Source organism: Labrus mixtus, chromosome 7 (assembly GCF_963584025.1).
Source record: "Labrus mixtus chromosome 7, fLabMix1.1, whole genome shotgun sequence".
Classification (NCBI taxonomy): domain Eukaryota; kingdom Metazoa; phylum Chordata; class Actinopteri; order Labriformes; family Labridae; genus Labrus; species Labrus mixtus.
The window spans coordinates 9,957,588-9,970,309 of record NC_083618.1 but is presented as its reverse complement, the minus strand read 5'-3'; the positions used below and the strand labels follow the sequence as shown (position 1 = coordinate 9,970,309).

The 12,722-nt window shown below is 38.2% G+C and overlaps 1 protein-coding gene across 1 annotated transcript; it reads right to left on the bottom strand.

The window, feature by feature from the left end:
• Window positions 1-1,478: 1,478 nt before the first annotated feature.
• LOC132977826 (E3 ubiquitin-protein ligase MARCHF9-like) lies at window positions 1,479-10,033 on the bottom strand. Its single transcript, XM_061042707.1, has 4 exons — window positions 9,450-10,033; window positions 6,484-6,639; window positions 4,343-4,535; window positions 1,479-2,328 (listed from the first exon to the last, which is right to left on the bottom strand). Exons 1-4 carry the CDS (start codon window positions 9,813-9,815, stop codon window positions 2,015-2,017), a joined length of 1,029 nt encoding a protein of 342 aa, XP_060898690.1. The 5' UTR covers window positions 9,816-10,033; the 3' UTR covers window positions 1,479-2,014.
• Between the last annotated feature and the right edge of the window lie 2,689 nt (window positions 10,034-12,722).

Here is a 12,722-nt window from a genome sequence, read left to right as displayed (position 1 = left end):
CCAAAAATTAAAAGAATTTACTTAATAGATTATTTTTCAGAAAGCCTTCATGTGTTTAAATGCATTCTCTGCAGCCACTTAATCTATGCGCATTCATTTAATATGTGTCAAACAATTCATGCAAAACCCTGAATGTTGGTCCTTGAAAAAAAAAGGGAAACCACGTTTCTATTCTGTGAGCTTAGAGCTAATTTAACAAACAAGCAAAACAAAACAAATCAAAGACCAAAAGAAAAATATTATATCTTGAATGCTATGTGACACCAGACTGGGTTTGTTGAGTAGTTTCACAATTGTTCAGGAAACTACAAGTAACTTTAAACGATTTGTGATTTTAGTCAGGTTGATTTGAATAAATACAAAAAGACACTGAATACATATTTAATACCAACCCTTCTTGTTTTATTTTGTTATTTTTAGGGAGCCTATTCCAAAATCTGGAGAGGGACTATTGATGGAAACTAGCCTTTTGGCTAACTCTGGTGTGAATTGTTGATTAATATGCACTGTCCCTGTGAAATAAAATATAATAAATAAATAAAGTAAAATTTAAAAATTAATAAATATATGAGCGCACATAAAGGGATCCTAATTGGAAAATACTGAGAAAAACAAATACCCCATAGATTATTACCCCACATGGACTAAAACACAGATGCCATGAAGCCATATAGCAATTTTGAAAATAAGCAATTTTAACCATAACCCATTATCATGTGCAGTAATACTTTTGAATATTGGGAGCAGTTAACCATTTTTAACATTACTGATAGAGCCTTTTTAGGGTTGAACTTACTGTGCTTCAATGTTTATTTTATTTGCTACTGCTTCTTTTCATTTAGCCCTTATAGGCTGCTTTATATTCACAGCACTGTCGTGCTACTCTTACTGTTGTGCAGTTATTTTGGAGCAATCTGGCATTAATACTTCAGGGTTGACAAAGTTCTTCATCTTATCATATCTTATTATAGGTTATTAATTTACATCATCATAATATTTGCATGCATGCTCATATGTTACTAAATGTCCTGTCTTTATCAAACAACAAGGGTAAAAAAAATAGGGGGTAGGGGTTCATACAGGGAGCAAAGCAAGCCCAAACAAGCAACTGCACTTTAGAAAACAAGCCTAAAAACCCACAGCCCGCGACTGACGATATTTGCAAACGACTTTACAGAAAAACAAGCCCAAAGTCGCTTATAACAAGCGGACCTGGCAACACTGATGACATGAAGAATCTGTAGAACCCTCTGGCTGTCTCCTGAGTCAAATCTAATATCCTCTACTCACTTCAAGACCGGGGTAGCCTCTTAAGAATGACAAAATGGTATCCTAACATCTGCCACTGAGGTCAGTTGTTTGACCATGTGAGATATTTTTTTTGGGGGGACCAATATGAATATCATGTCATTCATTCAGCAGCTTTCTGAGGATGTTTTGAACCACAACAAAAAAATCAAACCAGGATGTGTAAAAGATATAACATTTATTTCTCCCTCATTTCTACCTCACTCTAAAAATGAGAAACAAAATTAAGCACCAAGTCTCCCTTTGATATCAACACTATCTTTAATACAAAACATGAAACCAAAGGGTATATTTTAAGCAACAGTGTAATATATAGAAGTAAATATTAAAGTAAAAAAAACACCAGATTTCTGGTGCAACATGACAAGGATTGACAACAGCTCATCACATTTTGTAAAACTTTTCTTGGTGGTAAAAAAAAAACAGTCAAATAACAAAATCTTAAAATTAAAGTGTTTTTTTTCCTCATTGTCATGTTTTCACAGTCTGTCTTTAAAAACAACAGAGTTCTACCTTTACCCAAATCCCAGCAAACATTTTTTTATTGTCCACTTATAGTTCAGGGATATTATGCAAAAAACAATTGAGACTAGAAGTGTATTGGCAGTGTTAATGTGGCAGATTAGGATTATTTTTTAATAAATCCCAATCAACACTTTGATCCCCTTCTTTTGTGTTGGAGTACTTTTGTCTGTGTAAGGTGGCCTCATACAGTGGTTACCCTCATGACCACCTCTTGGTTGGCACTGTGCAGGTTGTTGGGTCTTAACTGGCTGAGGATGTGCAGAATAGTGTAGCCACAGTGGTGATTGAGAATAGTCCTGACATGTCGACTCGTCCTCTGGCTGCTGTCTGTGACGCTGTTTCTCTCAACACCACCAGCACCTGTTGGACTGCTGGAGCTGACTGGGTCACCTAAGTCCTTCGCTTTCTCATAATTCAGCACTTTCCACTGCTGGTTCACTGCCTGCCAGCGCTTAAAGATCCGGAAAACAGACGATCCTTCATGGATTATAAGGCCTGGGCATAAAGGACAAAGGGTGGGGAGGTGGGGGGCAGGAAACAGGGTTACATATAGACAAACACTTGTTTGTTTCAATAAATATCTGGAAAAGGAACAAGAGGTACAGAGTAAATAAGAAGTAAATGTTCCAGAAAATAAAAAGATTACACGTACAAGATGTGTTTATGTTTTGGACTCATGTTTTCAGAGAAACACGTGTTTGTTAAAATCTCTCCACAACAGAAAAAACAAAAACAAAAACCCTCTTGCAGAACAGATGTACTTTTTTGTTTGTGTCAGTGTGCTAACCATAAACAAATATATAAGTGGCTCTTTAATGAAGGTATTTTTAATTGCATACTGCATGGTTCCAGTCAAAGCCCTTTCAGTTTGTTGGAACTTCTGTCAGTCAGTAGAAGACTATGGTCCAGACTACAATTTATCAACAATTTTTAACAGTCACAGTGTCGAGAACATGAACCCATAAGATATGATTAACAATCCGACCCTTTTTTTTATATCACCTCAGGAACCCTGGCATTGTCAGCGAAATAGAGTCTGTAATAAAAAAAAAACTGCTGTCTTTGTTTATCGCCTGGTTTTTCATGGTTGAAATTTGTCATTTTTAATGAAATAGCCACTTAAATTGAGTTCGGCATAAGGATCAGTTGTTAATGCTTGGATTACAAAGACTTCTACCTGTGAATGCTTTCCTGTCAGCCTCAACTGTGTTTTGTGTTTAATGAGAATTACGGAAGCAAGTGTGAGCATTCTTATGCAATGCTTATATGAAAATGCATATATGGTGAACATGGAATATATATAGACTGTATATATACCACTTTCTTAACATCAGCATGTTAATAATGCGACAGTGAACATGTTAGCATGCTGAAATTTAGCTCAAAGCACTGCTGTGCCAAAGTGTAGCCTCAGAGAGCTGCCTGTAGGGCTGCAGCCTGTTAATCATGTTAAAAAGGTGAGTAAAGTGAGTTAGTTGAAAGCCAAATTGGTAGGGCTGGGAGTCTTTGGGTGTCTCCTGATTCAATTTCGATTCTTGTGGTCACGATTCGATTCAGAATCGATTTTCGATTCAAAACGATTCTGGATTCATTGATCCATGGATTCAAAGTCTATTTATGAATTAGTACATACTTCAGGATCTACTCCAGTCATCTGTGAGACTGGCTTAATTTCTTGTTGCTCTATTTGGTATTCTACTGAGTTAAAGAGCTAGCCTTAGCACTTAGCTGGGAGTGACTGTTTATCCCCCAAAAAATAATAATAGATTTTATTTTAAATCTTAGAAGAGAAGAATCTTGATATTTACATAAATAGATTTTTTTCCCACCTCTACGAATTAGGAACACTTTATTAAGGGGTTTATATTTACAGGGTAGTTTCCTGGAAATTATGTAGTTTGGTTTTTGTTACAATTCACTTGGTGGACTTTTATCCAAAGCAACATACATCAGAGAGTAAGTATAACACTAATCCATTGATAGCATACACTGCCATTGAAGCAGCAGGAGCAATGCAGGGTTAGGTGACACATCGGACATGTGGCCCAGCTGGGGATTGAACCCTTGACCCTGTGGTTGAGAGGTGATGACACTACCAACTGAGCCACAGCCACCCACTGGCCCATGGTACTTATGAAAGGAAAATATCTCAAAGGATTTATTTGACAGAACTGCTGTAATGGAATCCATGTTATATTAAAACACAATTATACATTTTCTGAATCATATTTTTTTGTGTATGTTTATTGTATATATACCAGTATTGTGCTCCTGCTGAACTGATGCATACTGACCAAATACTCTCTAGACATTAATTACGGTAATTGGAATTATTCACTGAAAAATCAAAAAAATAAAACTAAATGACTGATAGCATCATACCCATACTTATATGTAATGATTATATTATTGTGGCTGTGTAAAGTGCTCCCCCAAATCACTTAAAATGGTGATACGACTCATTCATGTTCAACAATTACCACGTGTTAAAAGTCACAGTATGTCTCACCTATGCAAACTATGTCCATGAAGCCGTACATGCCATAGCAGATCTGGAAGAGAAGGTCCTGGTGCTGCCATTTGGCTGAAGGACTGAGGGACGACCACACGAACCAGGAGACACTGGCCATGAGGAACAAAGAGCCCAGGATGATGGCTGCAATCTGAACCTTCTCAATCCCAGTCAGAGAAATGGCCTGCCACTAGAAATGACATACACAAATGCACTGAAACCTTACTCTGTATGCTTTAATTATAAAACATGCTTTCCTAATTATGCAAGAGAATATCCTTTTTGTGACAAGATATGAATCCGGTTGTTGCTCAAGAAATCACCTCCACATAGCCATGTTTAAACGGACCCCTTGTTCCAATGTTTTCTATGGTTTCAGATTAACTCTGTGGGTCTGGCATTCATATAAATATATATTGTGTGGTATGGTATGGTATTGTATGGTATGGTACGGGGTATGGTACAAAGTGGTACGGTATAGTATGGTGTTACAGCTGTATGTTTTCTGTTCTCTGTCCCCTTCACTTTCTGTTGTGTCTTCCCATCTCTTTCCAGGTGGATCTAAGTAGTTGTCAATCAGGAGAACCTGGACCTTGGATCAATATTTTTAAAGCCCCTGCACTGAATTGTGAGGGCAGACCCGTTTGGAGTAGGGACTGTTGCCTTGCAGCCTCTCCAACATTCATTTTGTGCTTATGGTGTGTTTTGTGGTGTGTTAGTTAAGTTCTTAGTTCGTTATTGTTTAATGATTTAGATATGTTTGTGTCTTTATGATAAATCCTTGGTTGTGAGTGTTTTTTAATTTATTTTTCTTTTGGGCTTTCTATGCCTCCATTTAGAGATAGGACAGTGGACAGAGCATGAAATCTGGGCGAGAGAGCGGGGAACGACATGTGGGACAACATAAACCTGGGCCGCCCACCTGGAGGACAACAGCCCCTGCACATTGGGTGTTTGTATCATGGTATGGTATGGTATCATATGATTTGGTAGGGTTTTGTAAGGTATATGGTGTATATATGGTGTGGAATATTATGGTATTGAATGGTACATCAGGATAACATGTCTTAAAATCTCTGTGGTTTCATTTGAAACAAGCAGTTTCTATTAGGAATATTTCATTACAAAAGACAAAATAATGCTAAAGCAGCAAGGTTCCACTGACATAGAAAGCCATCACTTACTTAACCATGAAGTATCTTTGTTGTTTCTCTCAGGGATTAATAAAGGATATCAAAAAAATGGATTTAGAGTAACCACCATATGCTCTTTAGAGTGGTGAGTCTCCTCTGGTGTGTGTGAGGTTACATGTTATTTAGCCTCAGTATATGTTTAGGATTTTTATAACTTTGTTTCCAAATGATAAAATCACTTTTAATGGCTCCTGTTCCCTCTTGGCTCCTGGTTTTCTGGATCATTTCACCTTCATTGAGATGAAGCTAGAGTGATATGTCACTAACAAACAGTATGCAGTTATCTTAAAGCCTCACTTAGCCTCCACTGCTTTGACTTTAACAGGAATAATAAAACCTATCATGAATTGAGTCATTGGTTAATAATGTGTGACATCAATTTTCCAAAAAATATTCTATTCACAATGTTTATTCAGAGATTGTCTGGCAACAAAGAGAATGATAATTTTGTCTGATAATATCTGGGCTCCAGCATTCAGATGCTGGATTCATTTCCACACTCTCTGTTCATCTGTTGTCCATGTGCCACACTTTCAATCATGTGCCAGCTCTTTGAAATGTGCAGTGACTCTATCTGTTCTTAGCATCTTCCTATAAGTCCTTATCGCTTTCTCCCTCTCTTTTTGTTCATATAAAACTGTTTAAATAATTTTGCAAATGGGCCAATGGCTCTCCATCTGCCAACAGCACCGTGGAGCTAATTACTTTCCTGTTAGGACTGAGTGCATGTAGACTGAACAGAACTAGACCTACATGTCTTCACAGTGTTTGTGGGTTACATATTTACCTTATGATCAATTACCTATTATGAGACTTGTGCTTGTTGTCATAAATGTGTCCTTTTTTCACATTGAACCTGTGAATATTTTCATCAAATTAAGAGTGGTTTCCAAAGTGAAGTTTTAAAAATGGAGACAGTGAGAGGGAGGGAGAGTGTGACTGTACCTGCAGGGGGTTTTTGGTGCTGATGGCCAGGACATGATAATTGAAGAAGCAGAGCTCACAGCTCCAGGAGCCTCTCTCACTGATCCAGCGAATAAGGCAGGACTGGTGAGTGCAGCGCACAGAGCCGTCACAGCGACAAGGGCTCAACAGCTCCCCCTGCAGGACACAAAATGCCTCTGCATTAGACACTGATGTGATACAGTTTCCTAGAAAAGCCTGCCACAAACCTTGATTTGATGAAGATGACAGTAAAAACAAAGATGAAGATCATTACGATTCAAACCCTGACATGAAAAGTTCCCTAGGCCTAACACTATAACTGTCAGAATATATCTTCTGAAGGGACAGCATTGTTGTTTGTTTTTTACGGTGTGCTAATCTCTGTTGTTTCTGCCCTTAAACTGGGAAGGTATTAAAAACTATACTTAATAGCATGTGCACCAAGACATAAAAATGGATATGAAAGTGTACTTATGCATGCAACTGCAATAGAAAGTTTTAAAAGAGTGCAATCATTGAAGTCAGGTCTACAGTTATTTGAATTTCCGTCGGGATCAATAAAGTATCTATCTATCTATCTATCTAAATGGGGAGGTTTAAGTAACAACAAAGTTGGATCGTATTTGGTGTTTTTTTGGGAAGAAACCTGAAGGTTTGTACTGGGACTAGTGACAGATGAAGACAAAATACGAGTTTAAACTAATAAAAGCTACTTTGTTGAAGCAAAGTGTCACTTTAAGACTGATGCTATTCAGTCTTTGCAAACAGGTTTACCATTAATACACTCAGAGAGATGCTCCCATGCCTTTAAGGTTGGTCATTGCTCTCGTACAGCTTTCTAGCTTTGCTAAACATAACCACGGCTGTGTTTACAGATCTTCAGTGTCTGTGTCTTCATTCAGTCAAAATGTGATCTGGTTTTGTTTCAGTTGAAATGTGATACAGTTATAGGTGGTCTCCAGACACTGTTGTTCCTCTCTGTCCCATTTTGGCAGGAATGTGGGACATCCATCAGTTTCACACAGTATATATTTTATATCATACGGCATGTCAGCAAAAATTGCTTTCATAAATATCTTTCATATAACTGCTCTGATTGGTACAAGTAATTGGAAAAAATCACACTGGCAAATAATCTGTCATTCATGAATATGAGCCACTCTCTGCCTGTAGAGGTGACCAGACAGTGTTAAAATGTCTCTGTCAGCAGTTTATCTAGCCTTAGGCCTTGATCTTAAGTTGTTCTTGATTTCTGTTACAGCAGATCCTCCATGGACGGAAGGAGGACGTTTGTTTCCACTGTTTCTTGACTCCTGACAGGAAGAAATTGTAACTTGTCAACTCAACATATGAACATTTGGAGCAATGATTCGCTCTTTCAGAAATAACAAGAGTCAATGAAAATAAAGCTTTTTGCAGTTTATCCACCATTTTTATGGCTAATTAGAGAATAAACTAAAAACTCACCTCATTGTTAGGATGATAATTCAATTATCTCTCCTTGTATTATCATCTAGCCATGACTGTATATCCCGTAAAATAATGTATATCTTGAGCTGCAGACATTCAAAACAAAATGTAATAAAATAAGAGTGTATGCCCTTCTTGTTTTGGTTCAGGTACAAATGGGCCACTGACAGCCTTAATCTGGAAACACTTCTGCTTCACTCCTGTCACTTTCCTGCAGCCTCAAAAGAAATCAAAGGACATCTGGCTCCGGTTTTGTTGTCAGCGTAAGACTCCCAGAAGCCCTCAGACTGACAACACGCTCACACATTTAACTTTATTTCCCGTCTGACTCTAGGTGATGCGCTAGGTCTTTCATTAGATGGATATCTGGAGGGGGGAGAAAAATATTTTTTTGGCCTGACGTCCAGCAAAGTCTGTCTCTTCAAGGTTATTTCATCCGCAAGTTTTCATGTGCTCAGACCTCCACGTCTTGGTAATAATAACGTGACATGATAATAAACATTTAAACTTAACTTCAGAAGTCTTTTGATCACCTTTATGTGAGACACTTTGTTTGACCTAAATGAATGATGATAGCAGTCACTATCAACTTGTTCTGCCTCCCTTACAAAACTCTCTCTTTAACAATGAGTACAGATGTCTTTTATGTCGAGTAATCTTTTTTTTTTTTTTTTTTACATCAGATGCTGAATCTGTTACAATGAGTAAGACTTCACTTGTTCACACATAAATAAAAAGCTACTCCTGCTTTCCCCAGCCTATTATTAACTGATGTCCTCCATCTGCTCACTGCTATTTTAAGACCATCACTAGGTTGATTCTTTTTTTTACTTACTCAGACTGGATGTACTTCTTTTCCTTTTTGCACAGAGATATTTATAACTATTATCTTATACATCTTCATTATGACTTTTTTAAAACAGTGGTGTGATCGAGTGCATTACCAAAGTATCAAATTAGATGTTGTCTAGGTTCCAGGTTTCTGGGGAGTGTGACCCAAATTTGGGACTTACAGTCAATATATCTTAGCCTCTGCTGCTTCAACTCTTATGATTCCTGTTAAAAAAATCTTAAAGTTCCTCAACATTATGGTAGTGCAAAACTAAATTGCTGGAGTTGCCTTTTAAGGCTAAACAACTGGTTCTAATCTCTCAGTTGGCAACAATCCCCTTTTTGTAGGTATAATTTCTCAAATCTTGTAAAAAGTCGTTTTTTTCAGACATTCACCAATTTAAGTAGTCCTATTTAAATCTTGCTAGCAGGCATTAATACATACATCACAGAGTAGTGGAGTAGTGAACGTGGCCTGTGTTGGCCTGCTTGAGCTGACTTCCCTAAGCTGAGCATTAGTGGTTTGAAACTTCATGAACCAGTGATAACCTGAACTCTTGAGGTGTCTGCGAGTTTACGATGGAGACCAGGCTGAAACTGAGTAGCTGCACCCCTTGTTAAATATCAACAATCCACAAAAACACACCTGAAGAATTTAACCCTACCTTCTCTGGCCCCTGGAAGCAGATCCGGCACTGCAAGGATCGCATCCCACACTCTGACAGACTGGGGAGGGAAGCTGCTTCCAGGCCTCCTCCTCCTCCTCCCGTTCCTTCTCCTGGTCCCTGAGATGTGGTTCCTTCCTCAAAAGCCAAGCTGTGTGGCCGGGGCTCAGAGCCATAGTACTCTTCCTCATCGTCCAGTCGAGAGCAGTTCAGGGGGGAACAACCACAGCTCCCCACAGCTAGCCCTCTCATCCTGGTCTGTGTGTCCGGGTCTGTGCCTGTGTCAGTCCTCCTTGTAGATCCGGATTGCAACAGTACCAGCACTTTGATTTCATTGAAAAACATCCGGATCTGATACTTAAACATTCTTTAGCAGCTTACATGGGAACAACTTCTCCAAGAGACAGCCTTCAACTTGACTGTATCAGGTCCATCATTAATCATTTTAATGTTAATGACGTTTATTACGTTTTTTCATTTATTTATTTTTTTTATGTTGCATGGCCCCTGAACCATTTCCCTCCAGTTCATATAGTATAATAAATGATTTGCAGGTATCGGTCAACAAAGCATGCGAGTACCATGATAGGTACCTTTGCATATCCTGTCGTTATAGCATGTGCAGCTCCGTCCAGCCAATAGGGAGGGTTTATTTTTCATAGAGACTTTTCTATCGGAATTTAATGGAGGCTGTGAATCATAAACATTAAAGTCTCAGGTGTCCAACAGAAATCTCAACATGCCAACATTTTCTTTCGAGTGTGTCCTTTCTTCTTTGGGGTAAAACAGACGCTGTAGGTAGGCTACCTGAGGAGGGGATTGACAATCAGTCCAGAAGGTTTTTTAGGCTACTTGAGTTTCTTATTTACCTTAAAAGGAAAGTGGAATTTCTCGTTGTGAAAAGCAAGCATCCCTTGTAGTCTTACAGTGGCAGCCATCAGTTTTCGCCAGTTTCTGATTCTTCTACTTCGTCAAGAAGGTAGATCAGACGGATTTCGTCCCACCCCTTCCCGCCAGAAGAAGGTCCGATAACCTCGCCAAAAGTCAAACAAAATCAGCAACATTAAATTTACGAGATGGCTAGGAAAAATTAAAAATATTATAATGAGCTCCAAAATACATATATTCCACGACAACTAGCGAAGTCTCATTTTTCTTTTTTTCCCGACCACCTTTGCGCCATAAATCAGGAAGAGGGACTGATGTGGTTTCCTGAAGAAAATGTGCCGACAGTGTGATAAAATGTCCATGCCTTCGGGATTTTTAAATACAGCCACACTTCATCGTCGTTATCACCATCGTCGTCATCATAGTCATCATCACATCTTCACTAATACTTCACGTCATGGCAGACTGTCGCGAAGCAAAGACTGCAGGATCTCCAGGACGCGTAAAGTTGATTTTCACTCGTTGTTGTTTTGGGTGCGTGAGCTCCAACACTGACTTCTGTATCTGTATATTTACAGGCTGAAGAATAACATTGAAGCAGCAACCTCCCTCTGTGCTGCTGAGAGGAGCAGAAACGAACCCCATCCCCACACAGTCTGAAGCAGCGAGCTGACAGAGGCTGCTGTCCAAGGTGCTGATAATCACGTGACGTGGATGCCACGTGCAGGTACAGTATATGCTTCTGGAGAAAAGAAAACCATTATAGTAAGAAACATTGGGTGTGAGTATGTGTGTGTATTTAATGTGTCATAAAACACAGGTTTGTTTGTAGGGGATTTTTAAATAAACACAGACCTGTTCCACCATGAGATAGTCGACAGCCTGTAAGTAATTTATACTTTCTCTTCATTCAAGCACATGACTGTAGTTGATTATTGAGTGACAGTTCTATACTTACCAAGTCCTGTCTTCTTTCAATACAAGTTACAGTAAACATTAATTCTGCAAGTATACATTTAGGCTATAGGCTTTTCAAAACATTTATTTCAGTTCTAAATAGCCTATGTAACATCTAAACTCAAGTGCTTGAGAACATGAAGGTAACTTTTAACTGATTGTTATAAAGGGTGTAAAAGTAAAACTTTGATGTACATACAGCTTTTTTTCTCCAGAAATCCAAAGTCTTCGTCGTATGTTGATTTGATGGCTTGTTTTTTAAAATCTAATCGGTCTTTATATGTGTCAAAGGCCAATAAGACAGTAAAAAACAAGCTCATGAACAAAATAGCCAAAGAAATAAAACTAAATAGGTAACTGATAGTGATTCATTAATTGATGCTGTTTAGTGTCTAATACAGAAACATCCAAACAAAAAGGATGATGAGCACATGTGTTAACTTTTTAATACAGAGTGGAAGTTACACTTGCGTTTTGTGTTTAGTGGAAGCAGCAAGATGAAAATATGGCGGTGAGAAGGACAACTCACCTGCCAAAACAACATACATTAGGAAAAATGTGCAGCAAATTCAGAAATCAAAAACAAATGCAAAAGTCCCAAACAAATGCAACGACTGAAAAGTCCTGCAAAGAGCCAAAACAATCGCATTAACATCAAACGCTCTTCAAATAGCCTACATAACTGATACACGATCAAAAAGAAATATTCAGAAAGAAATATCTGCATTAAGAGAAAAACTGAAAATTCAGACTTCAAGGGAAATGCTCATTGTCTGTAGGGGCGCTCAGTGGAGGAGTTTATTTTTGACAGGAGCTAGAGGGACGAGGAAGAGGATGTTTTGTTTGGATGAGAAAGAAGCGAAAGAAGAAGAGAGAAATGTTAAAACTACAGCAACTAGGACCTCTGGATCTACAGAGACACACACTTTAGTATATCAGAACCCCTGATGTAATGAGTAACATCTTTTCCTGATATGACCTGAAGATAACTAATAAAAAAATGAGTCAAACTGATTCTGTTTCGTGAGACACGCCAGTCCACAAGCCCACCAGTCACGATTTTCTGCTTTGACATGCTGAATTCAAGAAAGTAGACATCTTGCACTTGTTTAACTAAAGAACATCTACAGAGGAACAGAAATCAACCTTTTGTGGATGAATAAATAAGTGTGTGAATATCAGTCCATTTGTCCTTTTTCTGGTTTGGTCTGCTACTTGTCAGATATTTGATTGATTACTTATAAACATATTAAACTGATAATAATGGTTCACATTATATAAAGAGTCATAAGAATACCAACCTAACCAATGACAAAGGATTGTTTTATTTCAAGAACTGAAAAATGAATCATCTGAATTTGCTTGTGTAGCTTTCATGATTTAATGAGATTTCTTAAAGATATGAAACAACAAAAGTCTGCAAAAAAC